Here is a 27,982-nt window from a genome sequence, read left to right on the forward strand (position 1 = left end):
ATGTGTGCTGGGGACCCTGGGATTCTATTTGGGAAGGCATATATTGGACTCCTTACTAGAAGTCCTTTAAAATAACCAGGTCAGGAGAAATTTTTACACCTCCCAACACATTTTGCTTTGCTCATCCAGCATAATTCTGACGGCCCACTTTTCAATAGAGGTACCTGAGTCTTAGAAAAGTAAAGTCACTCAAGACCAGGGAGGAGGTGCGCATTCAAAGGCAGGTCTGACTCCTGGCTGTTATCCTTCACACTGCACAGGGCAACCAGTGCACACAGAGACTTTGAGTCAGGTGTCTGTGAGAGGCCGCTTCCTTACAAGTTCCGGGCATGCTGCAGCTTATACATACACACTGAGAAAGCGGAGGTCAGCGTCAGGGCCAGGTCAAACAGTAAAGTCTTGTCGCCTCAAGTGCCTATCCCTACCCCCTCACCACCACCACCCCCCCCCCCCCCCCGCCCCCGACAGATTCTAAGTCTTCATGCCTGAGTTAAAGCTTGGGCTCCACTACCTCCTGGCTATGTGACATCGGACAAATAACTTCGGACCTCATTTGTAAAATGAATCTTGCGAGACTGTCGTGAGGATTAAACGAAAACACCATCTGTGTAGGAAGCGGTCCGTACAATCCTGGGAAGGGTAATACAGACAACTCGCTCACACGCACCAAAGAGCCAGCAGCAAGCACAGAAAACCCTCCTTCACGCTGTGCGCAGGCGCTCGAGGCAAAGACCCCCCCCCCCCCGCGGGCGCTCCCGCGGACTCTGCGGCTGCGCATTCGCACGGTTTTGCGACCGTACTGCTTGACGGCGGCGGTGTCAGCCCTCCGGCTGGTGTTGCCGAGGTAACGAGGGGCGCGTGGGGCTCTGGAAGGTAAGGCTCCGGGGCCCATGGCGAGCTACGGCTCGTGACGCTAAGCGTCGCGGCGGCTGCTCCCTGTGGGGGGGTTCTGCTGTGAGAGGAGACGTTGGCTTCTTCGAAAGTCCTCAGGAGCTGGAGTGGGGAGTGTAGAGACTTTCCCCGGGGTCCCACAGCCAGAATAGAATGGGCCGAAATGGGGAGCCAGGCTTCCCGGTTCCGCCGGAATTAGCCCCTCTCCCCTTGTCCGAGCACCTGTAGCCGTTCATGCTTCTCTTCTTCGTTCTTTCCGAAGAACACGACGCCACGTTCGGTGCTGGGGGCTGGGGACGTCGAGGTACATCGGACACCGTCTCTGCCCGAGGGGAGCCTCAGCAGCTAATGCGGTTCTTGGGGCGCTGGGGGCACTCAAGGAAATCCGCAAAGGGATAAGTTAAAACAGGGAGTTATGAATTTGGTGGGCCCTGAACACTTTCTGGCTTGTGTGCCATCATTTACTGCAGTTGCAACCTCCATCTGACTAGCATTTTGCACACGACAGGCCCAGTATGAGGCGCTTTGGCCTTTTTCACGCAATTACCCACCTTATCCTCACAACTGCTTTCAAAGGGTTATCTTTTGTTTATGTGGCTTAGTCTCAGGTCCTAACTTGAAAGCTCCCCAGGGACTGGATTGTTTGCCTTGTCCCTTTCATCCTTGCCTCCCTAAGCCCAGGAGGTACACCTTTGGAGCTTCAAACATTTTTTAATTGGGAGGTGAGCTTTACTAGGTGGGAGGTTTTAACCAGACTTGTTTGGCAGAGTGTTCCAAGGGGGTTGGAAAGTTAAATGGAGCTACCTCCCCCATTTTTGTTCTGCTGTGTTTTTTTTTATTTGGAATAAACATTTACTGAACATCTAAACAGTGTGTGTCTGCTCAAGGGAAGAATAAGGAACAAGCCCTGCTTTTGATAGTAAATATACTTAACACTACTTGTGTCTGGAGTCAAGTATGCCCAGGTTTGGTAAAGGAAAAGCAACAAATCCCTTACAGGTGGGTAGCACTCAGCCCCTGAGTCCCTGTCCTCCTCTGAACAACGGGAATAGTAATAGTACTTACGTTAAGGAGATGTTGGGATTGAGTTTGAATAGGCTATCCTATCACCAGTGGTTGGCAGCTTTGGCTACATGTTGAACTCACCTGGGTCCCACCCCAGAATTTCTGATAGAGTTGCAGGTAAGTTCTGAGCATTAGGAGTTTTAAGATTTCCCCAGGTGATTCTAAGGGCAACCAAGCTTGAGAGCCACTGTTGCATACAAGGTTAATTAATCTCTCTTCAGCTATCATTCCCTGCTTAAGAGTCTGCATTGACTCCCAAGTCTGAACCAGCCTTCACATTACAAACCCCTTGACAACTGGCCCAGTCATTCCTCTGTATCTGTGTGTGCTTTAGACATGGGTCCTCCTTTAGGCTAGTCTTCTTGCAATGCTGTCTCCATACGATAGGGCTTGGGTAACTGGCCCTCTTTAAGCCTCAATTTCCCTGTCTGTGAAATAAGAATAGTAGTACCCATGTGTATAAAAATGGCATAGACTGCCTGGTGTCTTGTACCTACTGATGATGATCACCTCTTCTAGTTTTATTCACACGCCACATCTTATATTATGTTGTGCTTCTATAATGGCACTACAGAAACATTTCTTAAATGCCTTTTGCAGATATGGAGAATAGTGAATTCCTTTCTCCCCTGCTTTGTCTTTCAAATTCAGCACAAGACAACTCTTTCACAAAACTATGCAACTAAAGATCATTTGGTTTCTCCTATTTAATTTTATTGAGAGATCATTCACATCATAAAACTCACCCTTGTAAAATGTACAGTTCAGTGATTTTAGTACATTGACAGAGTTGGGAAGCCATCACCATCACTGCAATTTAGTTTTAAAACCTTTTCAGCACCCTCAAAATAAACCTGTACCTATAACCCCATTTCTCCCTTCCCTCAGCACCAGGCAACCACTAGTCCATTTGGGGTCTCTGGATTTGCTATTATGGACATTTCATATTAGTGGTCTTATACAATATGTGGTCTTTTGTGACTGCTTTCACTTAGCATAATGCTTTCAAGCTTCATATACACTGTAGCATGTATTAGCACCTCATTCCTTTATTGCTGGTAATCCATTACATATGGACACACCCCATTTTGTTGATCCATTCATCTGTAGATGGACATTTGGGTTGTTTCCACTTTTTGGCTATTATGAATCACACTGCTGTAAACATTTGGGTACAGATTTTTGCATGAAAATGTTTTCAGTTTCCTTATATCTGTGCAAGGAGTGGAATTGCTGGATCACATGGTTATTCTTTGTGGGGTTTTTTGTTTCTTTGTTTATTTTGAGAGCAAGTGCAGACAGAGAGGAAGACACAGAATCCTAAGCAGGCTCCACTCTGTCAGTGCAAAGGCCGATTCAGGGCTTGATCTTACAAACCATGAGATCATGACCTGAGCCAAAGTCAAGAGTCAGATGCTTAACCAACTGAACCATCCAGGTGCCCCGATCATATGGTTATTCTGTGTTTAACATTTGAGTGATTTCCAGACTGTTTTCCAGTCCTGTTCAATTTGAAGTTGAAGAAACAGGGCTCAGAGAGCTTAAGTGGGTTATGCAAGTTCACATGATAATAATGGCAGGTTTGCATATATAGGAGGCCTACTATGAGCCAGCTTCTTGATGTGCATGCTGCCACATGGGCGGAAGTGACACCAGATCACAGACTGAGGTTTTGTGAAAAACGGCATGTTTTGTGGCAGGAAGCTTTCTGTTACACACACTTGGGTTGGAGTACAGGGTTTTTGCCACCAAGTGTCCTAGCTCATTCTTGCTTTTTAAGAGTATAGCAGCAATCGGAGGGAAGATTCCAACCCAGGCAAATTCAAATATAACTTCATTTTCACTTGTTCAAGGGAATTTAATTGGAAGTTCTTGCAGTTAGCCATTTAACATTTCCTCTTTTTCAAAAATTCCAAATGTAGCCTATACAAGTTAAATACTACCTAGAAGTTATAAAAGTGAAAAATCTGATAAAAGTCCAAATTGTTCCTGGATATCTCTTGAAAGTTTCTCACTAGATTCCAACATCCTGCCTCAAAAAAGCATTAAGTTTTAGAATAAATTGCTGCTGCTTCTGTTGAATACTCAATACTATAGTTGGCTTGGATTGAGGGATAAGTCAGCAAGTGAAAATTTAGATAAAATGCTCTTGGAAGAAAATCTCTTAATTGTGCATCAACATGCGATACACATTGTTTTGTTATGAATGCTTTACAATAATGTGTGCGTATGCTCTGGTTTCTCTTCAGATAGTATAAATCTTTTGCCTTTTACAATAATGTGTGTGTGTATAGATAAAATGTATATATGTATCATGTTCAGTATGTAATTCCATTGAGGGATCTATTTAAAAATTAAATTATTCTAGCATTTTGCTGCTTAGAATATTTGGTCAATTCTATAAAGGTTCCAACTTGCTGATTCTTATTTTTCATAGTTATCTTTGTAATTTATCAATCTCTATAACTCTTCCTTGGTCTGTGTTTTCCTTTGTCCCGATCTAATTCCTCAGTTTCTTTGAGAGGATGGATGTATAAAGGTATCACACATTGGACAAGGCATGCAATTTCTTTTTAATGGTCATAAACCCATAAAACCACTTACCTTCCTCAGATTTGGCCACCATCATTGGCTGTTTCAGGCTTGATCGCATGTATTGCCCAGGGGGATGCTGGTGTTAACTGCAGGAGGCACTTAACGAAGTTTTACTTCGTTCTTTGGATCCATGTAGATGAAACGTGTGATCTGGCTCCAGTGTATCTTTAAGCACCAGATATGCTCTCAGCTTAAGTCGAGCCCAGGCCCGGGATGGAGGGAGCAGCAGATTCAAGTCTCCCCTCATGTTCCAGGGCGTCTGTTGGGAGAGTGGATTGCCCAAACTCTTGCACTGTTTACATTTTCCCTCCTTACATGGGGTTGAGTTTTCCTAAGTCAAATGTATCTGCTGTGGCTCTGTTGCTTTATCACCCAAGGCACTCAACTCCATTTCCTTCCTTTAGCCATTATTGAATTGCAGCTTGTTGTGTTACCTTCGATTTGCTTTTGTGTGTGTTTTGTCTCTTCAAATTGAGTATAAGGCCTGGAAGGGAGAGGTACTCACTTTGGCTTCCTTTACTTCCTCAGAGTATTCAGTGCACAGCAAGCAATTCCATCATTCTCCGGAACCCTTTAGCTCCTAACCTTGAGAAATAGTGAGCCTTCAGACAAAGGGAGACAGATGCAGCCTGTGCTCGCAGCAGAACCCAGAGAGAAGAGCATAGGCTTTAGAATTCCACAGACCTGGGATCATCTGAAGGGGCCTTTTACAAAATCTTTGTAACCTGAACCTGTTTTCCTCATCTGTAGAACGGAGTTGGTAGTACTCACCCCATAATAATAATTAAAGCAAATATACCCACAGTGCTCATTATGTATCAGGTACTCTTCTAGGACCTTTATGGGTCTTAACTCCAAGATAGAGTCTGTTTTTAGCCTTATTTTGCAAGCAAGGAAGCCAAAGCATGGAGAGATTAAGTAACTTTTGCCCCAAATCACACAGCTGCAACTCTGGCTTTAGGGTTCCTGCTCTTGGTGCATGATAGACCCTTAAATGATAACTGTTTCTGTCATTGTTATTATTTATTAATTTACCTTAAAAATTGGGAGATGATTGACCTAATGTTTAGAATGGATTTTAAGGTCCTTTTTTGAAAAACAAAATGCTGACTTAGATTTAATCCTTTGAGGACAGTGTCTCTTTTGGTTTTATCTTTATACCCCTAGCACCTCTGAGTATTGGGAGCCGCTGGTAGGTACTCAGTAAATTGTCTGTTGCCTGAGTGAAAGAATGGGAGTAATCCTAAAAGGCGGGAATCCTATCATGCTTGCTATCAGACTTTTGCATGGCATTGTAACTTTGGGAATGTCACTAGGCCTCAGTCTTGTCCACTATAATTAGAAATATTGCCACTGGTTTCTTGGGCATGGTTGTGGGAATTGAGATACTCTACGTGATTGGGATTTGTTCTCATTACCCTTTCTTTTAGTTCCCTGCGTTGTATATATTTATTTTTCTGACAGACTACAACATTTTCTGAGCCTAGAGATGCACTCCCATTTTTGATCAATATAGTTATTGATTGGCTGTTTCTTTCTCCCTGTTATACTCTTTAAAACCAGCTACCCTTGAGAAATGGCGGAAGCAGTTTTCCACGCCCCAAAGCGGAAAAGAAGAGTGTATGAGAGTTATGAATCTCCTTTGCCAATCCCTTTTGGTCAGAATGGTGGGCCTAAGAAAGACTTCAAAATATTCACTGCTGAAATGATAAACAACAATGTAATTGTGAGAAATGCAGAAGATATCGAGCAGCTGTATGGGAAAGTAAGTGCCAGCTGCTTTGGTGTGGCTCCTTCCTCACAGCCCTGAGCCAGCTGTCCCTGTTGCTTCTCCCCATCCGTTCCCAAAGCAAACTATAATTGAGCCATATTCTTTCCTTGCCATTTGGTGCAGTGTAGTATGGGAACAGCACAATTTGAATCAGGTGCCCCAAGGCCATATGTTAATGAGGATAACTCCCCGACCCATGAACCCATATTTCAACGCATTGACCTTTCTTGTCTTTCCGTTATAAAAGGCTTGAGTGTTCATAAAAATGTCCAGCAGTTTACAGAAATGTAATGAGTAAAAAGTAAGAATCCCCACTCGCTCCCATTCCATCCCCGGAGGCAACCTAAGTGGCATATTGTTCTGTGTCATGGACAGATGAGGCTTCAGCATGTCCTTGGCTCCTTATCTGTTCTCTTTTCTGGTTGAGGACCTCTTCTTAGATGAAGGCAAGTTCTAGTTTTTGCTGTTTTCCATAAATGATAGGTGTGGGTTGAGATTGGTAGCTTGCTTGCTTTTTTTCCCCTCCATAGCCAATTCATTAATGGGGGCATTTTTTTTTTTAAGTAACTAGAGGGAAGATATAAAGCTATGAAAAGTAGAATGAATCTCTTGTTAACTCAAATAGTTGTTTTCCATAATTTGGCTATTGTTGAATGGATAAAGAAATTGTGGTTTGTATACACAATGGAGTACTACGTGGCAATGAGAAAGAATGAAATATGGCCCTTTGTAGCAACGTGGATGGAACTGGAGAGTGTGATGCTAAGTGAAATAAGCCATACAGAGAAAGACAGATACCATATGTTTTCACTCTTATGTGGATCCTGAGAAACTTAACAGGAACTCATGGGGGAGGGGAAGGAAAAAAAAAAAAAAAAAGAGAGAGAGAGGTTAGAGTGGGAGAGAGCCAAAGCATAAGAGACTCTTAAAAACTGAGAACAAACTGAGGGCTGATGGGGGGTGGGAGGGAGGGGAGGGTGGGTGATGGGTATTGAAGAGGGCATCTTTTGGGATGAGCACTGGGTGTTGTATGGAAACCAATTTGACAGTAAATTTCATATATTAAAAAAAAAAACAAATAGTTGTTTTCCTTCTGCTAAAAAATTAGTAATTAAACGTGTACTAACTTGTTTTCTCTTTTCCCGGAAGGGTTATTTTGGAAAAGGTATCCTGTCTAGAAGCCGTCCAAACTTCACAATTTCAGATCCTAAGCTCGTTGCTAAGTGGAAAGGTAAACTTAAATCTTTCAATTCTTTTGACTAGTTATTTTCTTTTATTTTTGATCTTATGCTTCAGATTACACAGGAAATTCTTGAAAATTATATAGGAAGATTCTCTAGAGAAGAGGTAACATGCACAGTGGCAATTTTACTGCTAAAACTAGCAACTACACTAATTCTAATCAAGGTGGAAGGGTCCTTATGGTTGGTGAAAATGTGTTTTATCGAATTTCTGGAATTGTCAGAAATGTTATTTACGCTTTTCTGTTGTTGAACGTTGACTAACAGGGTACTGTGCATGTGGAAAGTACTAGTAATTAAGTACCTCATCACCTGCATGCAAAATGAGTTTTATATTTTTTATTTTTAGAATTAGAATTTACAACAATAACCATAACATTAATGAATTTGTTAAAACATTAACCAATGTGTATAGTTCTTACTTGCTTACCTTGACTTCTTTAACATATAAATCTTTTACCCTAGTGTATTTGTTTAAGGAAGTCTCATGGTGATTACATAACCAATGCTGGCAGATTAGAACATAATTAGAAAAAAACACAAAGTAAAACTGTGGTAAGGTACCATTTCAGCAGTCAGATTGGCAAAAATCTGAAAGTTTGACAATATTCTCCTTGGTAAGGCCCTGAGAAATATTCTCACGCATTGCTGATGGGAATGCAGGTGGTCCAGCTATTACAAGGGGAATTTGGCAATGCCTAACAAAATTATATATACATTTGCTTTTTTTTTTTTTAAGTTTATTTATTTTGAGAGAGAGAGAACAAGTGGTGGAGGGCCGGAGAGAGAAGGAGAAAGAATTCCAAGCAGGCTCTGCACTGTCAACGCAAAGCCCAAGAACGGCTGGAACTCACCAACCGCAAGGTCATGACCTGAGCCGAGATCAAAAGTCAGATGCTGGACTAACTCAGTCACCCAGGCGCCTCTATATACATTTGCTTTTTCCCCTAGTCCTCCTCTCCCCCTAACCACTGGTAACCTTAATATGTTTTCTGTGTCTGTGAGGTTGCCCGTTCTAGATATTTATGTAAGTGGAATCATACATTTTGAAGCCTTTTGTGTCTTTTACTTAAGATGTTTTCAAGATTCATCCCTGTGTAGTATGCATCAGAACTTCATCCTGAATAATATTCCATTTTATGGATATATCATGTTTTGTTTATCCATACATCCAGAGATGGACATTTGGGTTGTTCCCACTTTAGGGCTGTTGTGAGTAGTGCCACTGTGAACATTCATATACAAGTGTTTGTGTGGACATATATTTTCATTTCTCCTAGGTACATACCTAGGAGTGAACTTGCTGGGTCATATGATAATTGTATTTTAATTTTTTTAGGTAATGTCAAACTGTTTTCCTTAACACCTACCCCATGTCACATTCCCACCAGCAATGCACAAAATTTCTAATGTCTCTACTTCCTGTTTTTTGGCTTTTGATTTTTTGGTGTTTTATTTTGCTTATGATAGCCATCTCAGTGTGAAGTGGTAAAAGTTTTTAATATTCATGAAGTCCAGTTTATCTTTTTTTTTTTTTTCTTTCTTTCATTGCCTCTGGTTTTGGTAGCATATTTAGGAAACCATTGCCAAATCCAAGCTTGTGCAGATTTCCCCCCGTATTTTCTTCTAAGAGTTTTATAATTTCAGCTCTTAAATGTAGGTCTCTGATCCATTTTGAGTTAATTTTTGTGTCTGATGTAAGGTAGAGTTCCAGCTTCAATGTTGTGCCCGTGGATATCCAGTTGTCCCAGTATATGCATTTACTTTTAACCCAGCAATTCCATTTCTAGGAATTTATTTAAAAGATACACTGGCAAATATGTGAAAAGAAATAGCACAAGGCTATTCACTGCCGTGCTTTTTCTTACATTAAAAGACTGGAAACAATCCAGATACCCATTAGGAGGGGACCAGTCATTAAACTGTACTACATTCGTATAATAAAGTGCTGTGGAGCTGAGCTGAGAATACAGAGATGTATTCCTAAGTGAAGACAGCAGAGTAAAAGGGAGTCTGCATAGTATGTTATGGTTTTTCTGGAGGTGGGTGGATATAAATATATTTTTTAAATTTAAGGAAGGATATACCACAGATTCTTTTTCTTTTTTAATTTTTTTACATGCAAATTAGTTAGCATATAGTGCAACAATGATTTCAGGAGTAGATTCCTTAATGCCGCTTACCCATTTAGCCCATCACCCCTCCCACAACCCCTCCCGTAACCCTCTGTTTGTTCTCCATATTTAAGAGTCTCTTGTTTTGTCCCCCTCCCTGTTTTTATATTATTTTTGCTTCCCTTCCCTTGTATTCATCTGTTCTGTGTCTTAAAGTCCTCATATGAGTGAAGTCATATGATATTTGTCTTTCTCTGACTAATTTCGCTTAGCATAGTACCCTCTAGTTCCACCACGTAATTGCAAATAGCAAGATTTCATTCTTTCTGATTGCTGAGTAATACTCCATTGTGTATATATATACCACATCTTCTTTATCCATTCATCCATCGATGGACATTTGGGCTCTTTCCATACTTTGGCTATTGTTGATAGTGCTGCTATAAACATGGGGGGGCATATGCCCCTTCCAAACAGCATCCCTGTATCCCTTGGATAAATGCCTAGTAGTGCAATTGCTGGGCCATAGGGTAGCTCTATTTTTAGTTTCTTGAGGAACTCCATACTGTTTTCCAGAGTGGCTGCCCCAGTTTGCATTCCCACCAGTAGTGCAAGAGAGATCCTCCTTCTCCGCATCCTCATCAACATCTGTTGTTGCCTGAGTTGTTAATGTTAGCCATTCTGACAGGTGTGAGGTGGTATCTCATTGTGGCTTTGGTCTGTATTTGAGCATTTTTCATGTGTCAGTTGGCCATTTGGATGTCTTCTTTGGAGAAGTGTCTATTCATGTCTCTTGCCCAGTTTTCACTGGATCATTTGTTTTTTGGGTGTTGGGTTTGATAAGTCCTTTATAGATTTTGGACTAACCCTTTATCTGACATGTCATTTGCAAATATCTTCTCCCATTCTATCGGTTGCCTTTTAGTTTTGCTGATTGTTTCCTTTGCTGTGCAGAAGCTTTTTATTTTGATGGGGTCCCCGTAGTTCATTTTTGCTTTTGTTTCCCTTGCCTCTGGAGACGTGTTGAGTAAGAAGTTGCTGTGGCCAAGATGAAAGAGGTTTTTGCCTCCTTTCTTCTCGAGGATTTTGATGGCTTCCTGTCTTACATTGAGGTCTTTCATCCATTTTGAGTCTATTTTTGTGTATGGTGTAAGAAAGTGGTCCAGGTTCATTCTTCTGCATGTCACTGTCCAATTTTCCCAGCACCACTTGCTGAAGAGACTGTTTTTATTTCTTTCCTGCTTTGTCAAAGATTAGTTGGCCATACTTTGTGGGTCCATTTCTGGGTTCTCTATTCTGTTCCATTGATCTGAGTGTTCTTGTGCCAGTACCTTACTGTCTTGATGATTACAGCTTTGTAGTATAGCTTGAAGTCTGGGATTGTGATGCCTCTGGCTTTGGTTTTCTTTTTCAAGATTGCTTTGGCTATTCGGGGTCTTTTCTGGTTCCATACAAATTTTAGGATTATTTGTTCTAGCTCTGTGAAGAATACTGGTGTTACTTTGATAGGGATTGCATTGAATATGTAGATTGCTTTGGGTAGTATCGACATTTTAACAATATTTGTTTTTCTTACCCAGGAGTATGGACTGTTCTTATATTTTTTTGTGCCTTCTTCAATTTTTGTAAGCTTTCTATAGTTTTCAGCATATAGATTTGTCACCTCTTTGGTTAGATTTATTCCTAGGTATTTTATGGTTTTTGGTGCTCCACAAAGCATCTTCACTGAAAGTGCCCCATGCATACCTACAGAAAGGGTTGGTGAAGTAACTTTCATGGCAGTGTTGGTTCTGGGTGTGGACCTGTGAGTTCTGGGCTCTAGTTCTAGCTCTGGGAATCTGGCTGGCTGAACCTTTCCGCCTACAATGTTACATACTGGTCACCTGATGGTGTGGGTTTTAGTCCTCATCTTCCTTCACCCTGACTTTGGGCAAGTCATTTATCCTTACCCAAACTCAAGCCTTCACCCCAGCGCATTAGAGGCTTGGAATAGAGGATAATCAATCGGCTGTTAAAAGCCTAGGAAAGTGAGTTCACAGACTCCTACCTCCTTAGGAATTTCAGTTTGCTGTGTCATGACCTCCCTCTTCTGGTAATTTAACATGTAACTATTTAGCAAGTTTTACTGACAGCCTTCCATGTGCCAAGCGCTAGAGATAAACAGGTAAAAAAGCAAATCCCCTCTCCTTGAGATACAGTCTAATTGAGGGCACAGACCAGAAATGATGGATTCTAACCCTAGCTGACATATGACCAAGTGAAGGATTATAAAAGGACTGATTAACTTTGCCTGAGAAGATTAGGAAGAAACACCAAGGAGGAGGAGCTGGGCTCTGAAGAATGAGTAAGAGTTCACCAAACAGACTGGGGGAAACAGGCAGGGGAAGCCATGCAGAGGCTGAGAGGGAGCAAATGCATGGCAGGTCCATGGAATGGCAGGCAGCCCAAGGTGGCAACAGGGCCAACAAGTAGAAGAGAGTGGACAGAGAGGGTAGAAGATGAGGCTAAAGCCAGAATCTGAAGAATCTCCTAAAATGAATATTTGAGATTTACTCCTTCAGGGTGGCCCACAAACTTAATTTTTGCTTCCCTGGCATAAATTCATTTCCTTCAAATTTCTATTACTGTCTGAAACTTAGTTCCTACATAGATCAGGAACAGGTTCTCAATTATTAAGATCATTACACTATTTGAAAACTTTCTAGGTTTCTGGCCAAATGTTAGTAACTGCTGAAGCTGGATGGCGGGTATAGGCAAGGTCATCATGCTGTTTTTTCCACTTTTCCTTTCTCTCTTTTCGAAACACTAATTATGAAAAAAAAATTCTGAGACATACAAAAGTAAAGAGAATAGTAGAATAAATTCCCATGTTCTCACCCATCAGCTTTAATAATTAACTCATGGCCAGTCTCGCTTCATCTGTTCTGCTCACTCTTCCAGTCCCCAGGTTATTTTGAAAAAGATCCCTCACATCCTATCACAGCATCTCTAAGTGGTTCATTATGTATTTCTATAATGATTCTTTTTGAAAAATCTAACGGCTTAAAAAAAAAAAAACAAAGTGGGGCACCTGGGTGGCTCAGTCAGTTAAGCATCCGACTTTGGCTCAGGTCATGATCTCACAGTCCGTGAGTTCAAGCCCCAAGTTGGGCTCTGTGCTGACAGCTCAGAGCCTGGAGCCTGCTTCAGATTCTGTGTCTCCCTCTCTCTCTGCTCCTCCCCTGCTCATGCTCTGTCTCTGTCTCTGTCTCAAAAATAAATAAAAACATTAAAAAATTTTTTTAAAAAAAGTATTTTAAAAAAAGGGACGCCTGGCTGGCTCAGTAGGTGGAGCATGCAAGTTTTCGTCTTGGGGTCATGAGTTCAAGCCCCATGTTGGGCATAAAGCTTACTTAAAAAAAAAAATTATAATATTAAAAGAACCCAAAACATAATTGTAATACCATTATCACTTTTAAAAATTAATATTAATTCCTTAGCCTCATCCAAAATCTATGCATCATCTCAATTTTTTTCTTTTTTGGAGACTGACTCAAAATCCATCTAGGGCCCATACACTGCAACTGACTGAGATACCTGAAGTTGATTTTAACATATGTTTCCCTGCCATGATTTTTTTCCTGGCGGTTCATTTGTTGAAGCAATGGATCTTCTGTCCTACACAACTTACCCCTGGTCTGATCTCAGATGATTACATCCTTATTGTGCTGTTAACATGGTGCTCAACAAAGGAGGTCACAGGCCCAGTGCGGTCCTTCATCTGCTTGTGGACGGTCCAAGAAGGGCTTGCACCAACCTTTAAGCAACCGACTCACTCAGCACATTGCTTAGTTCAGCTCACCTTGTTTCCACAGTCAGATTTTCATAGAGCAGGAAGCCGTAGGTAAATAACTAAATACCATGTCATCTACATCCATTCTGGTGCAAAGGACTTACCTTGTGACACTTGAGTACTCTGAGCAACACTGGCTTAATAAATATACTCTTTGACACTGTTTCCTATGAATTGGTGGAGTTAGAGGCTTGATTGGATTCAGGCTCAAGTTTGGGGGCAGCCTATCTCATGGGTGGTCCTGTGTGTTTCCTTACAAGACAAAAAATGTCTTCTTGTCTCCTTGTATGTCATCAGCACTGTTGGTGATCATGCTTTAATAGAGGATGCAAAATGGTGATATTCGAATCCTATTATTCCTTCTTTGTTTAGTGGTGAGAATGTTCTATAAAGAGAAACCCCTCACTACTTGGTTACCCTGAGAGCCAGATCATGTTTACTAATTTCCAAAATGATGAATCCTCCACAGGTAAACAGTGAATTTCTTCTGGCATGTATTAGTATGTACCAGTATAAATTAAAAGATTCAAGCATTTTGGGGGATACTATTACCAATGACTGGATTTTAAAACAAATTGTAGTATTATTCTTATTGATGCTCGAATGTTTCCATGTTTGGCCAGCAGAGTCTCTTTTGAAATAAGCGTAGCAGTTTTTGATAAGCTTCCTTGCTTCCTGGTGTAAGTTGTTTCATGTAAAAAATCCTGGCTCTCAATCATATCAACATAATTAATCATTTAGTTTTTTACACAATATGCTACCACCTATGAAATAACTGCTAAGGGGTGCCTGTGTGGCTCAGTTGATTAAGTGTCCGACTTGGGCTCAGGTCATGATCTCACAGTTCATGAGTTTAAGCCCCGTGTTGGGCTCTGTGCTGATAGCTCAGAGCCTGGAGCCTGCTTCAGATTCTGTGTCTCCCTTCTCTCTGCCCCACCTCTGCCCCTGCTCACACTCTGTCTCTCTCTCTCTCTGAAAAATAAACATTTAAAAAATTTAAAAAAAACTGCTGAAAGCAATGTGAAGGTTATTTTGCCACTCTTCCTTTCTTTAAAGTATAGGGAAGGTTGATTGCACTGACGGCACCAACTTTAAGCTGTATTACAAAAAAAATTTTTTAATTAAATAAAAAAATAAAAATAAAAAAATAAAATAAAAGATGCTTTGTGGAGCACTGGACAATAGCGATAAAGTGCGCAGCTTTAGGGCCTTGATGTTCTCATCCAAAAGTAGAGGGCATGTACATTGAGAGGTGGCATAGAGGAGGCAGATTATCAAGCCTCTAATCCTAAGCACATGCCACTGCTGCTGAGCTGCAAGGTTGAGTTGAGCAGGATTTCAGGGTCACATCTGAGCACAGCAAGAGCACCGTGATCTGTCAGCATCCCCTTCCAGGGGTTGGGTTCACAGAGGGATGGCTAATGAGGCACGTGTTTGCCATTGCTGGTTGGGCAGGATTAGTGAACCTGTTAGATGTGCGATTTGGGGCTTCTTAAAATTGTCTTTGTCTTTGTTGCATTTTCAGTGTTTTTTTTTCCTTAAGGAAAAAAATTTGTCTGAACTAACAGAACGTCTTTGTTGTTACAGATATGAAGACAGACATGCCTATAATCACGTCAGAAAAGTAAGTCATGATGGCCTTGGCCAGAACTACAACTTAAATCAGATCTGTTTGTAGATAACCTTTTCCACTGTGGTAGTCCATGGCTTTTTTTTTTTTCTTTTTGGTAGTGTATGTGTCCTTGAAAATTATGTCTGAACTTATTGTTGATCAAATTGAATTTGAAATGTATTGTTTACTTTTTTAAATAATCCTAAACCAAATATTTTGCCCTTCTAATTCCTTCCAAATTATGAACAATTACCCTGTAATGTATATGTCTTTAAGTGCTAAGATGCATACACTTATACACTTAGATCTAAAATTGGCCTCCTGCCCTGTCTTCTTTCCTTGCTCTACACTTGCAGGGTGACAGAAACGCTTTCACAGAGACTCTTCCTCATCCACTCACACAGCCACAATTCCTTCCTCTAGCTTTTCTTTACACTCTTCCCATTTCCTCCAAACTTTTCTCCCTGACCCCCCCTAACACATGCACTGCCTAGCTATCACTGTACATCCTACGATCCAGCCTACATACCACTCTCCTAGAGGTTCTTTCCTCACCACCACCCCACCCTTGGTTGAGGTCATTCCTCTGGCTCCCATGCAGTCTGCCTTGGCGTCCCTCCCTGTGCCGTCCATCACATACCTGGATTGAGACTATCGGTTCCTGGAGAGCAGAGACCATGCCGGATTCCTCCCTTCAGCCCCAACACTTAGTGGTCCCTTGGTAGGATTTTGTTGACTCAATATTCATGCATTTAAATCTTCATTGAGGGGCATCTGGGTAGCTCAGTCAGTTAGGCATCCAACTCTTGATTTCAGCTCAGGTCATAATCTCATGATTCATGAGTGTGTGCCCTGTGCTGGGCTCTGTGCTGACAGCTCAGAGCTTAGAGTCTGCTTGGGATCATTTGTCTCCCCCCAACCCCCACCCCTGCCCTGCTCACACACATGAGTACTTTCTTTCTCTCTCTCAAAAACAAACAAACTTGATAGATAGATAGATAGATAGATAGATAGATAGATAGATAAAGGCACCTGGGTAGCTCAGTTGGCTGAGTGTCCAACTTCAGCTCAGGTGATGCTCTCACAGTTCATGAGTTCGAGCCCCACATCAGGCTGTCTATTGTCATCACAGAGCCCACTTCAGATCTTCTGTCCCCCTTTCCCTCTCTACCTCTCTCCTGTTTACACTCTGTCTCTCAAAAATAAACATTAAAAAAAATTTAGGGGTGCCTATGTGGCTCAGTCGTTTAAGCATCTGACTCTTGATTTCAGCTTGGGTCATGATCTCATGGTTCGTGAGTTCAAGCCCCACATCGGGCCCCATGCTGACTCTGGCTCAAGCTTGCACTCTGTCTCAAAATAAATAAATTTTAAAATATATATATAAGAATTGTACTAATAAATAAATACTTAAAAAACATATAAATAAATCTCAGCATCCTTGAAGGGCAACTCAAAGTGCACCTCTTCTGTAAGCCTCCTAAAAATATCCATGCCCACGATGATGTTTCATCTTGCTTCTAGCACATACTGGCAGAATCTGACAGCTCCTTTTTGGTTTCGTGCTCGGTAACCCCATGGCCAGAGGAGTGGCCAGGAGGCAGTGATACCGGGGAGATCTCAGTGGCTGCTCTGGCTATAACTGCAGGCAGGGGCTGGATGTCAGGTTCTAGTCCATGGGAGGGGCCTGCTAAGGACCCAGCAGAGCCCCCATCCCAGGAGTAGAGCCCCCATCCCAGTAGTAGCTGGCAGAAAAGCCGCAGTCAACATAAAACTCAGAAACAGAGCAGAAGCCTGACCCTCAGAACTGCATCCGGATCATGCTGGCAGTGAACATGGCATGGCATCAAGCCATTTTGAGTATGTGAGGTTCTGGGTGGGGGGAGATTGCCACCTGCCTGGGGTTCTCCCTTCATAAGCTCTGTAGTAATAACGTTCCAAGGATTTTATTGATCCTTGTAGTAGTTTCCTAGAGCTGCCATAACAAAGTACCACAAGCTCGGTGGCTTAAAAGAGCAGAAATGTATTCTCATACTTCTGGAGACCAGAAGTCCAAAATCAAGGTGTCACCTGGGGTGTGCTCTCTCGGAAGACTCTAGAGGATGATCCTTCCATCTTCCGTGTCTGGCCTTAGCTTCTGGTGGTAGCCAGCAATCTTTGGCCTTCTTTAACTTGAAGATGCATCCCTCCAGGTTCTTCCTTTATTTTCGCGTGGAGGTCCCCTTGTGTCTGTCTCTGTGTCTGTGTCCAAATTTCCTTCTTCCTTCAAGGATACCACTCAGTACCACTTCATCATAACTTGGTTACATCTGCGAAGGCCCTGTTTCCAGAGAAGGTCACATTCACAGGTGCCAGGGGCTAGGATTTAACCATATCTGACAACTCTGTCAGAAAATTATGCCCCCTTATCAATACTTGATTCATTATTTGGCCGTAATAATTACAGTCACAATCTAAATATTAAAAAAATACTAAATATTAAAAAAAAGGCTTATTTTTATATTTTAGGTTAATTTTCCAGTTTAAATACTTGTTATAATTGTTTCTTTACTATTCCCTCTGAAACTCTGATCCATTTCTCTCTCTCTTTTTTTTTTTTTTTTTTTAACATTTATTTATTTTTGAGACAGAGAGAGACAGAGCATGAACAGGGGAGGAGCAGAGAGAGAGGGAGACACAGAATCTGAAACAGGCTCCAGGCTCTGAGCTGTCAGCATAGAGCCCGACGCAGGGCTCGAACTCACGGACCGTGAGATCATGACCTGAGCCAAAGTCGGACGCTTAACCGACCAAGCCACCCAGGCGCCCCTCTGATCCATTTCTCAAGTGCATTCACTCTGATTGGCCTTTACCTTCCGTGAAATCCTTTCTGGAGATGGGGATCAGGGCCTTCAGATAATGCCCAAGGAGACTGAAGTATGTTGGTTGTGTCCTTGAAGGACTAGCCCTGAGAGGGGTGCTGGTCTCCCCTCCTCTTTTGTGGTCCTTTATTCAGCCAGCATTTACTGCAGGTGCCTGTGTGTCAGGCATTGGCTAGGTGCTGCAGATAGAAGAGGAGGAAAAGATTCCGTCCCTGTTCTCAAGGGATTCAGTCTAGTGGGAGAGGAAGAGATGTAAGCAATTGCACTCTTCTGTGATAAATATGGTGATGTATTACCATCACCATTGTCGTGGTCAGTGGGTACTGGTTGCTCCAGTAGTGCTGGTTCCCAGTCTGTATGCTTTACCTGACATCTCAGTTCATCTTCTCAAGAAGCCTTTGAGGTAGATGTACTTATTTCCGTCTCATACATGGGGAACCTAGAAACAGCTTGTCTGAGATTATGTCAGCTCAGACCAGGCAGTTGAGCTCCAGAGCCTCTGAGGAATTGACACATAGAACAGTACCGTAGTTGTACATGCTGGTGTTTCTTGGGTATACTCCACATACGAGGTACTCTACTATCTCTGAAGTCCTCACATCACCCCTGGAGGTAGGTCCTGTTGTTATCTGACAGGTGAGGAAGTGGAACCCGAGGAGGTTACGTAACTTGCTCAAGGGTAGTACTTAGACCTAAGCACACTGACTCAAAACCATTTTGCTGTGATCTTCCAGTAATAAATAGGCATTAATCAATAGGCGGTGGAGAAGGGTGTTCCATGCTAAAGAAAGAGGTGTGTTCAAAGAAATAGAAACAGAAAAAGCAGAGGTGTATTCACATGGTACACAATTTTCTGTAGTCTGGTGTCCCTAAACTGAGTCTGCTTTTCCCTAGCCTCATTGTTGCTTCTAATCATAGCTACCACCTTTTCCTCCTGCCGGTCTGCGCCTCATGTTTCCTCACTTTTACTTTTCACTTTTTTCTTCCTGCGGCCTCTCTAGCAGTGTTTGGGGGTAATCGCAGCAGGATTTGGCTTTTTAAGGTATTGCCAGCCAATGAGCCGACACCTGCTCTGTGACTCATAGGCCATATGTCTTAGTCATTTGTGTATCTGGCTGTTTTCATCACCAGTCTTACTCAGAGGCTTTCTTCCACATGCTTTTGCAGCCACTGTCTCACTTGAGCTTTCATAAATGAACATCTGAGGTCATTATGAGGCAGGAATGCAGGTGTGATTCTGGCCTCTTGCAGAAGAGCAAAGAGACAGAGAGGCTAAGTGGCTTAGCTCGGAATCACACAAAAGAACCAACTGCAGAACCCAGATCTAGTGCAGGGCTTGTTCCCACATGGCTGTCCCTGCTCTCAAAGAGCAGTTAATTAAGGTGTACATTTCCATTCATTAAAAATGTTATTTGTGGGGTGCGTGAGTGGCTCAGTCGGTTAAGCACCCAACTTCAGCTCAGGTCATGATCTCATGGTTCATGGGTTCAAGCCCCACATCAGGCTCTGTGCTGACAGGTCAGAGCCTGGAGCCTGCTTCGGGTTCTGTGTCTCCCTCTCTCTCTGTCCCTCCATCACTCGTGCTCTGTCTCTCTCAAAAAATAAACATTAAATGAAATTTTTTTAATATTATTTGTATTTCTTAATGTAATGTGAGTCAAAATGATTTTATTTTTTTCATATTTATTTTTGAGAGAGACAGAGCATGAACAGGGGAGGGGCAGGGAGAGAGGGAGACACAGAACCCGAAGCAGGCTCCAGTCTCTGACCTGTCAGCACAGAGCCCGACACAGGGCTTGAACTCACGAACTACGAGATCATGACCTGAGCTAAAGTCAGACATTTAACCGACTGAGCTACCCAGGCACCCCAAAATGATTTTTTTTTTAAATAAATGAGCCTCCATGAGGTAAGTGCAGTTAGTCCTGGTTTAAAGATGAGGAACTGGGCCTTACCACGGTTGTGTAGCTGGTACAAGAACATAATGGAATGAGAGTTTGAACCCATATTTGCCTTGACCACCGTACTGCAGAGAGCAGAGCAGTGGCCTGTGTGTGCTCTCTCTCTCAGTTAGAGATCTGTTGTTCAGAGGGGCAATTGCTGAACCTTTCTTTCAGTGATTCTTCCACATATTTTGAGTCAAGGAATTTGATGAAAGTTGTGGATCCCTTCCCAGAAAAGTACACATTGACACAAAAATTTGTGTTCAGATAAAGGAGATTCATAGACCACGAAGCTGATAAAGCCATTGCTGTAGGTGGTATGAAAAGCAAAGATTCTTTTTAGGTCTCTTGAATGAAAGTTCTTTTAACTGCTTGTAACCGTGGCCATGCTCTCCATGCAGGTGAGAAGACACCCTGCTGTTGTATGAGCAGCTACATTTTTTTAATTCTGATCATTAAAAGTAATACATAACACCCTTTATGTGGTTACCCCATTTTCTGGGTGGGGGAACAAGCATAGAGAAGTTAAGTAATTGACTTTGTCAAACAATTACAAGTGACGAAGTCAGGCTGAATGTGAAATGTGCAATACAGAGCTCATGCATGTAATCGCGATGTCACCCTGCTTCTCAGGTGTGAAAATAGCTTTGCTAGGTTTTAACCTTTAAATCTAAGATACAATTCCCAATATGTAGGAAGGCATGTTCATCCCCATGTAGGATAAACAGGGTGTGGACAGCTGGGAGATTCTTCTGATGGGTCAGGGTTAAGCAGCCACAAATCTCTTAAATATAACAGCCCGCTTCCTTGTTCAATTGCGTGTGAGATGTAGCAGTTTATGACATATTCAGCTATCCTTACACAAAGCAAAATACTCAAGGTGAAGAGTAAAATTACCTGTCTTTCAACAAACCATGCCTTCTTAAGAGCTATCAGGCTAACAGCTGTAGAGGCAGAAAGTTGCCTTTAGCCCTTCTGATGATGAGATTTTCCAGTATGTCGGTCTGAGCCCACACGGAAGTGTTCCAGTGGCGTTGTCATGTGGTGACATCTCACTGGGACAGAACCCTGTTGTCTTACCTATGACTTTATGTAACTTGGGAAATGTTTGGGGGTTGCCTTTACATTTGAGGAACTAAGCAGGTATTTCCTCACCAAAATATGCTTCAGAAATTATTCTGAGAAAAAGGGCCCTTCCTGCTAGGATGCTTGGCTATATGTATAGCACCATAATCATTTCTTTTCCCATGTAGTGGAAACCTTAGTAGGTACTATGAAAACTATTTATTAAATTCTCATTTTGGAGCTCTCGGGTGGCTCAGTCGGTTAAGCATCTGACTCCTAATTTGGGCTCAGGTCATGATCACGTAGTTCGTGAGTTTGAGCCCCATGTCAGGCTCTGCACTGACAGTGCGAAGCCTGCTTGGGATTCTTTCTCTACTTCTGTCTCTGTGCACTCTCTCTCTCAAAATAAATAAATAAACTTAAAATCCTCATTTTTCACTCCGATACTGAACAAAAGCTCTTTACGTTGTGAGTGGGATATTTTTCAGAAAATATTGTGATATCCAAAATTGAGAATAATGTAAAAGAAATCCTGACAGATGACTCCCTATTCTCTTTATATTTACGTAAATCATTTGGCCTACCAGTTTTAAATTACATAAATTTTCATACTTCATTAAACTAGGGTCAATTTTTTTTTCAAATTGAGAAAAATAGGGGCGCCTGGGTGGTTCAGTCTTTTGAGCATCCAACTCTTGATTTTGGCTCACATGATGATCCCAGGGTCGTGGGATCGAGCCCCATGTTGAGCTCCATGCTGAGCAAGGAGCCTGCTTGAGATCTCTCCCTCCCTCCCTCCCTCCCTCCCTCTCTCTCTCTCTCTCTCTCTCTCTCTCTCTCTCTCTCCCCCCCTCCCCTCTCCCCCCCTCCCCCTCTCCCCCTCTCCTTCTCCCTCTCTCCCTTCTCCTTCTCCCCCTGTGCCCCTCTCCCCCACTCACACACTCGCTCACTCTCTTTCTCAAATAAAAAAAATTATTCGAAAACCAAAAAGTTAAATGAAGCTCTAATAATAAAAACAAAAATAACACGTGCTTATTAGAAATAATTAGAATAAGAAAGCACAAAAAAATAATAAAGAAAACATTTACCTATGGCCTGCCACTGAGAAAAACTGCTATAAACATTTCAGCATACTGCCTACCCATCTTTTTTGCATGCTGTGTTGTCTTTTGAATATTGAAATTCAAGTGTTACTTCATATGTGGAACTTGAGACACTTAAGAGAGTACCATGAAGGAAAGGAAGGGGAAAAAATTGTTTCAAAGAGAGAGGGAAGGAGGCAAACCATAAGAGACTCTTAAATACAGAGGACAAACTGAGGGTTGATGAGTGGGGTGGGTGCAGGGGAGAGGGGAAAATGGGAGATGGGCATTGAGGAGGGCATTTGTTGGGATGAGCACTGGGTGTTGTATTTAAACAATGAATCATGAGAATCTACCCCCAAAACCAAGTGCACATTGTATATACTGTATGTTAGCCAACTTGACAATAAGTTAAAAAAAAAAAAAAATTCAAGTGTTACTGACATTATTTCCCTTTTGCAGGTATCAGCGTAGTATAGAATGGGCCACAAAGCTCATGCAAAGACAGGGGCAGGATGAGAGTACAGTGCACAGAATCCTCAAGGATTACACAAAACCACTCGAGCATCCTGGTATAAAAAGGAATGAAGAATTTCAATGGCATGATGAGCTGAATTCTGAAACCATTCCCAAAATGGAAGGTATTGCAGATAGAGAGGAACTTTCTGTGATGAATGGGGGCTCGGAAAAGTCACTAGACCTGGAGGGTCCTAACGAGCAATCAGACCACCTACAAGAGAGCTCAGGGCCTGACCCACTGACTCCAGATGGCTTGGATGAACACTTGGTAGAGGTTGCCACACTGCAGCACTGCCCCCCACCCCACGTTCATTGCAGCAAAGATGTTCTCCCCCGGCGTGACACTCAGCCTGGGGACAGGAGTCCCCAAGTGGATCTCATCTGTGCCAGAGAGAGAGGGCCCAGTGATGAGTATGTGCTGGTAGAGGAAGATGTGTATCATGTGAGCGAGAAGGAATGTGCCCCACGTGAGGAAGTGAGTATAACTGGCCTTTGACAACATGGGTTCAAACTGTATGGATCCACTTATACATGGATTTTTTTTTTATATACAGTACAATAAATGTATTTTGTATATGATTTTCTTAATAACATTTTATTTTCTCTAGCTTACTTTATTGTACGAATATAGCATATAATACTTAAATATGCCTTAATGAGCTGTGTATGTTATTGGTAAAGTTTCCATTCAACAGTAGGTTATTAGTAGTTAGGTTTTGGGGGAGTCAAAAGTGATAACAGCTTTTCTATTACAGGACGTCAGCACCCTCAGCCCTGCATTGTTCAAGAAGAAAATCATTCACTTCCTCCAGAACCATCTATTTCTGGTCCATAGCAGATATGTGATGACCAGGGTGTCCCTTACTCGGAACTGGTAGCAGGCCCATATTAAGTACTCAGGGCATGTGAGAGGTGGTGAGACAGTCAGAATCCGCAGGCACTGCATCCCAGCCCTGGTGGCTCAGTAGTTACGAGGGCTGTTTCTACTAAAACTTCAAGTCTGTGAATAACTTAATTTTTTTTTTAATGTATAAATTAAAGCAGCTGCAATAATATTCTTTCCCTTGGGTGGGATAAAAAGAAGTGTTGTGGTAAGTACATGTAGTCTTGAGTCTGGCTGTAGCAGAGGGTCTCGGGTATGGAAGTCAGCCAGCATAGGAGAAGCACTGGGAAGCAGACCCAGAGCCACTTCAATGATGGATGCACAGTCAGAGACAGGTGCCCTGAAATGGTCTATAATAGCTAAAAATGAGAAAATCTAATGGCTAAGTAGTATGTGAAACACCATTTGAAGAAGTGCTATCTACGCTTCAGAATGAGATGGTGAAGTCTAATTAAGAACCTAGGCACACACTTGTGAGGTACAGGTCGGTGAAAAGAAGGACATAAAACAGACCAACAAAAGGATCACAATTGCGGGAAAAATTCTTGGGGAAAAAAGAAATAAATGAAAATGTTAGTCGTAGAAAACCTAAAACTTATTTTTCTACATAATAATAATAAAAATCTATATTTTTAACAGTATTAAACCAATAAATGTGAATTGGGAAATTTATAAGAAGCATGTTTGTTTTAAAATGCAATCTGCTCTGTGTAACATGTAGTCCTTTCATTTGTTCTCTATGTATTTTCTTTCTTCTGTCTTCAGTTGGCACCAAAAAAGAGATTAATATGCAGAAGAAATCCATATCGGATCTTGGAGTATTTGCAACTTAGCCTAGAAGAGGTATGTTTCCTGCATGTTATTTTTTCAGCTCTTGGTCTCAGGGCCTGGGCAACCTGTAAATGCAGCCCACCTATAAATGCAATTCTGTCTGTAATTCAGCAAGTGAGTATTCAATAACTGAATGTTATAAATCGGTCTTGAAATGACCATAGGCAGCTTCCAAAGTAGGCCTGCCTAAGTTTCACTCCTTAGCCTTCCTTTCATCAAGTCTAAGATTTTGGGGGTGGGGGACTTCCCTATATCATGAGATACTGTTTATGTACCATACCATTCACCCATTTAAAGTGTACAGTTCAGGGGTGCCTGGGTAGCTCAGTTGGCTAAGCCCCTGACTCTTGATCTTGATTCAGGTCATGGTCTTGCAGGTTGTGGGATCAAGCCCCCACATCGGGCTCTGCGCTGACATCACTAACAAGCCTGCTTGGGATTCTCTCTCCCTTCCTCCATATTCTAGATAGATAGATAGATAGATAGATAGATAGATAGATAGATAGATAGAGTGTACAGTTCAGTGGTTTTCAGTATATTTGTGGAGTTTCGCCAGCTTTTAATAAGCTATGATGCATGCTTTAAGTCATGTAATGACTGCTAATTACATAAATGGATTCTAGATATCTCCTTCTGTAGGATTACTAATACATGTTCTCTTAATGGAATAGCTGCATTCCCAAAAGTTGGCTTAAAAGTGACTCACTAAAACTTGCATCTGGGGCACCTGGGTGGCTCAGTCGGTCAAGCGTCCAACTTAGGCTCAGGTCATGATCTAGCAGTCTGTGAGTTCAAGCCCTGTGTCAGGCTCTGTGATGACAGCTCAGAGTCTGGAGCCTGCTTCGGATTCTGGGTCTCCCTCACTCTCTCTCTCTGCCCTCCCCTGCTCACACTCTGTTTTGCTCTCTCTCAAAAATAAACATTAAAAAAAATTTTTTTAAGTGCATCATAAATTTTTCCTCTGATTTAAAGTTCCTCTATGCTGTGTTCACCTGTTGTTCAGTCCCTCTTTGTTTGCTTATGTTTATACTGTTCACAGAAGTGTCCTTTCTGCCCTGGAAGATAGCACCCATTCCTCGCACCCATGTGCCTCTTCCCCAAGAGCGCTCCTGCCTGTCTTGGGTAGCCTCAGCAGTGTCTAGCACCATTCTCAGGAAATGTGTGTTGAATGCATCCACATTGGTAACTTCATAGACATGTCCACAGAGAAATGATTGTGTCTCCATATTCTCTTGATTTCCTTGTCTGTACTTCCTTCCACACAGTGAAGCCAAAGGTACAGCCTTATGGACCAGGAAAGGATTTTTGGAATTATTTACTTCATCTCATTTTATATGAGATAGCTTAGTCTGTTGTCAAAGACAATAGCCACTAGGCACATGTGACTATTCTATTAAACTAATTAAAATGGAGCAAAATGCAGAATTCTGTTTCTCAGTTGCGCCAGCTACATTTCACACACTCAGCAGCTGCTTGTGGATGTAACAACTGTATTGGATAGCACAGGTGTAGAACATCATCATCACAGAAAGTTCTGGACAGCACTGTGGATACCCATTCTCTAAGGGCTTGAGCTCTCTGGTCCTTGATTTCTTCTCTGTAAAATGAGGGTTATATAGCATCTCGCTCATAAGATGTTCTGGGAATTAACTACTGCTTGTGATGGGTTCAGCACAGTGCCTGATATATAGTAAAATGCTCAGTAAGTGTTACCGCATGCTATTCTTGTCATTATCATCATTATTAAGTTATTAAATTACTTGTAAATTATAATTAAATTACTTATAAAAGCTAGTTGGAATCTTTTCTTTTGCAGTCAATTTTGCAAAAATTTTCACTGGGTACTTCCTGTGTGCCAGGCACTGAGCTTAGTAGTAACAATACAGAAATAAACAGACTATGACTCTGGTTCTAAAGGTAGCCCAGAAATAATTACATTCAGTGCAGTCTGTGGATGGTGCCAGTGTTGCTCCTCTAGTATCCTTTACCCAGGATGCTTAATAATTATGATTACTAATTATAGCTGGGAAGACTTTACAAGGTCGGTAGTATCCGTGGAGTTTAAAGGATAAATGGGGGATTGCCATTTGGACACTGGACAGCATGGGCTCTTTCTTGCAGCTCAGTCCTGGATGGCAATACAGGATGGCTAGACTGTGGAGGGCACATCTATAAGTATCTATCAGGAGTCTGTCTCTCTACCGGGTGGCACCAGGGCACTGCAGACAGCTGTGTCAGGGAAGGGTGAGGACCATAACAAGCATCAATAGGAGGGTGGGCCGGATAGTTGAGGCCAGGAGGAGCCAGGCAGTGTCTCTGCCCTGGGAGGCAGCAGCAGTAGGCAGAGAGCGTTAGGTGTCAGCTCACTGTCCCAGTAGGTGACCACTTGTATTCCGTTCGGTGCTTTTTACAAGAAAAGGGGCTGCTGTCCACTGCTGTCTCCCAAACACTCCCTGAAGAAAAGCAAGAGTGTTGGGAGGTAGGTGAGGTTGCTCTGTGTTCTTGGAAGCTGCTTGGTTCCAGAGGACATTCCAGAGAGGTGTTACAGTTTTCAGGGAGTGTGCAGTGAGACCTAGCTCTGCTTCTCAGTTCTGTTTTGGCAGATTTCCTATGAATGAATCACCCATGTTTGGTGCACCACTCTGCAGTTTAATGTGTTTCCATAAATGTCCTCAGGAACACGGGCGGCCCTTCTGTGGTGATTCAGAGGAGTTCTTTTTAGGGATTGAGAATGGTAATACCACAGCTGACTTAAAGATCTGCCTCTTAGAGATCTGTTACTGAGAACTGTTTTTCTGTTATAATGCTTTGGGCTCTAACTGGATTTAGTGATGTGACATTAAATCCTCATTAAACTCTTCCCTCCATTTTGCTCTGATAGTAAAAACTTACTAATGAGATCTCAAGGGACATACTCGCTCCCTCCCCTGACTTCCCCAGTCTGCTGATGATTTAATTCCAAGTAAAGCCAACTCAACTGAATTAAGATCCACTCCATCTGTAATAAGTACCTAAGAGCAGTTTGTGTACATTCATAAAAGCCGTTTATTTAGGCCAGTAAATATTAATGAGGCATTGGTTTCATCAGTTCTTAGAGAAACACTTGTTGACTGATAATGGAAAGTTTCTAAGGAACTTAAATTCTAACACATACCAGGAAGGAGTCTCTTGCTTAGCAAACAGAGGATTGAAATTTTCCAGGCTGTAATATCTAAATCGTTCCTTAAAAAGGACGGAAAACGAAAATGAATTGAGCAGGTAGGTGCTTTGTGTAGCCTTTAAAATTTTTATAAGATTTAATCTCATTAAATCTTTTTTTTGAGTCCAATAATAATCATTGTATTTATTTTTTTAAATATGAAATTTATTCTCAAATTGATTTCCATACAACACCCAGTGCTCATCCCAACAGGTGCCCTCCTCAATACCCATCATCCACCCTCCCCTCCCTCCCACCCCCCATCAGCCCTCAGTTTGTTCCCAGTTTTTAAGAGTCTCTTATGTTTTGGCTCCCTCCCTCTCTAACCTCTTTTTTTTTTTCTTCCCCTCCCCCATGGGCTTCTGTTAAGTTTCTCAGGATCCACATAAGAGTGAAAACATACAGTATCTGTATTTCTCTGTATGACTTACTTCACTTAGCATAACACTCTCCAGTTCCATCCACGTTCCTACAAAAG

At 42.1% G+C, this 27,982-nt stretch overlaps 1 protein-coding gene across 4 annotated transcripts in view; it reads left to right on the top strand.

Moving 5' to 3' along the window:
- The first annotated feature begins 803 nt into the window (after positions 1-803).
- Positions 804-27,982, top strand: part of TSEN2 (tRNA splicing endonuclease subunit 2) — a 48,968-nt gene continuing 21,789 nt past the window's right edge. Inside the window, exons 1-7 of one of the 4 annotated variants that reach the window (XM_078442739.2) lie at positions 811-873; positions 1,763-1,890; positions 6,115-6,316; positions 7,472-7,553; positions 15,097-15,133; positions 22,535-23,066; positions 24,240-24,317. In XM_078442739.2, the coding sequence (XP_078298865.1) occupies positions 6,128-6,316; positions 7,472-7,553; positions 15,097-15,133; positions 22,535-23,066; positions 24,240-24,317 (918 nt within the window). In that variant the 5' untranslated portion in view covers positions 811-873; positions 1,763-1,890; positions 6,115-6,127. Of the gene's footprint in view, positions 874-1,762; positions 1,891-6,114; positions 6,317-7,471; positions 7,554-10,698; positions 10,844-15,096; positions 15,134-22,534; positions 23,067-24,239; positions 24,318-27,982 lie in introns of those variants that run through there. The other 3 variants (XM_078442740.2, XM_078442741.1, XM_078442742.2) reach the window with 3 other exon arrangements.

This window comes from Panthera onca, chromosome A2, assembly GCF_046562875.1.
Source record: "Panthera onca isolate mPanOnc1 chromosome A2, mPanOnc1 haplotype 2, whole genome shotgun sequence".
Classification (NCBI taxonomy): domain Eukaryota; kingdom Metazoa; phylum Chordata; class Mammalia; order Carnivora; family Felidae; genus Panthera; species Panthera onca.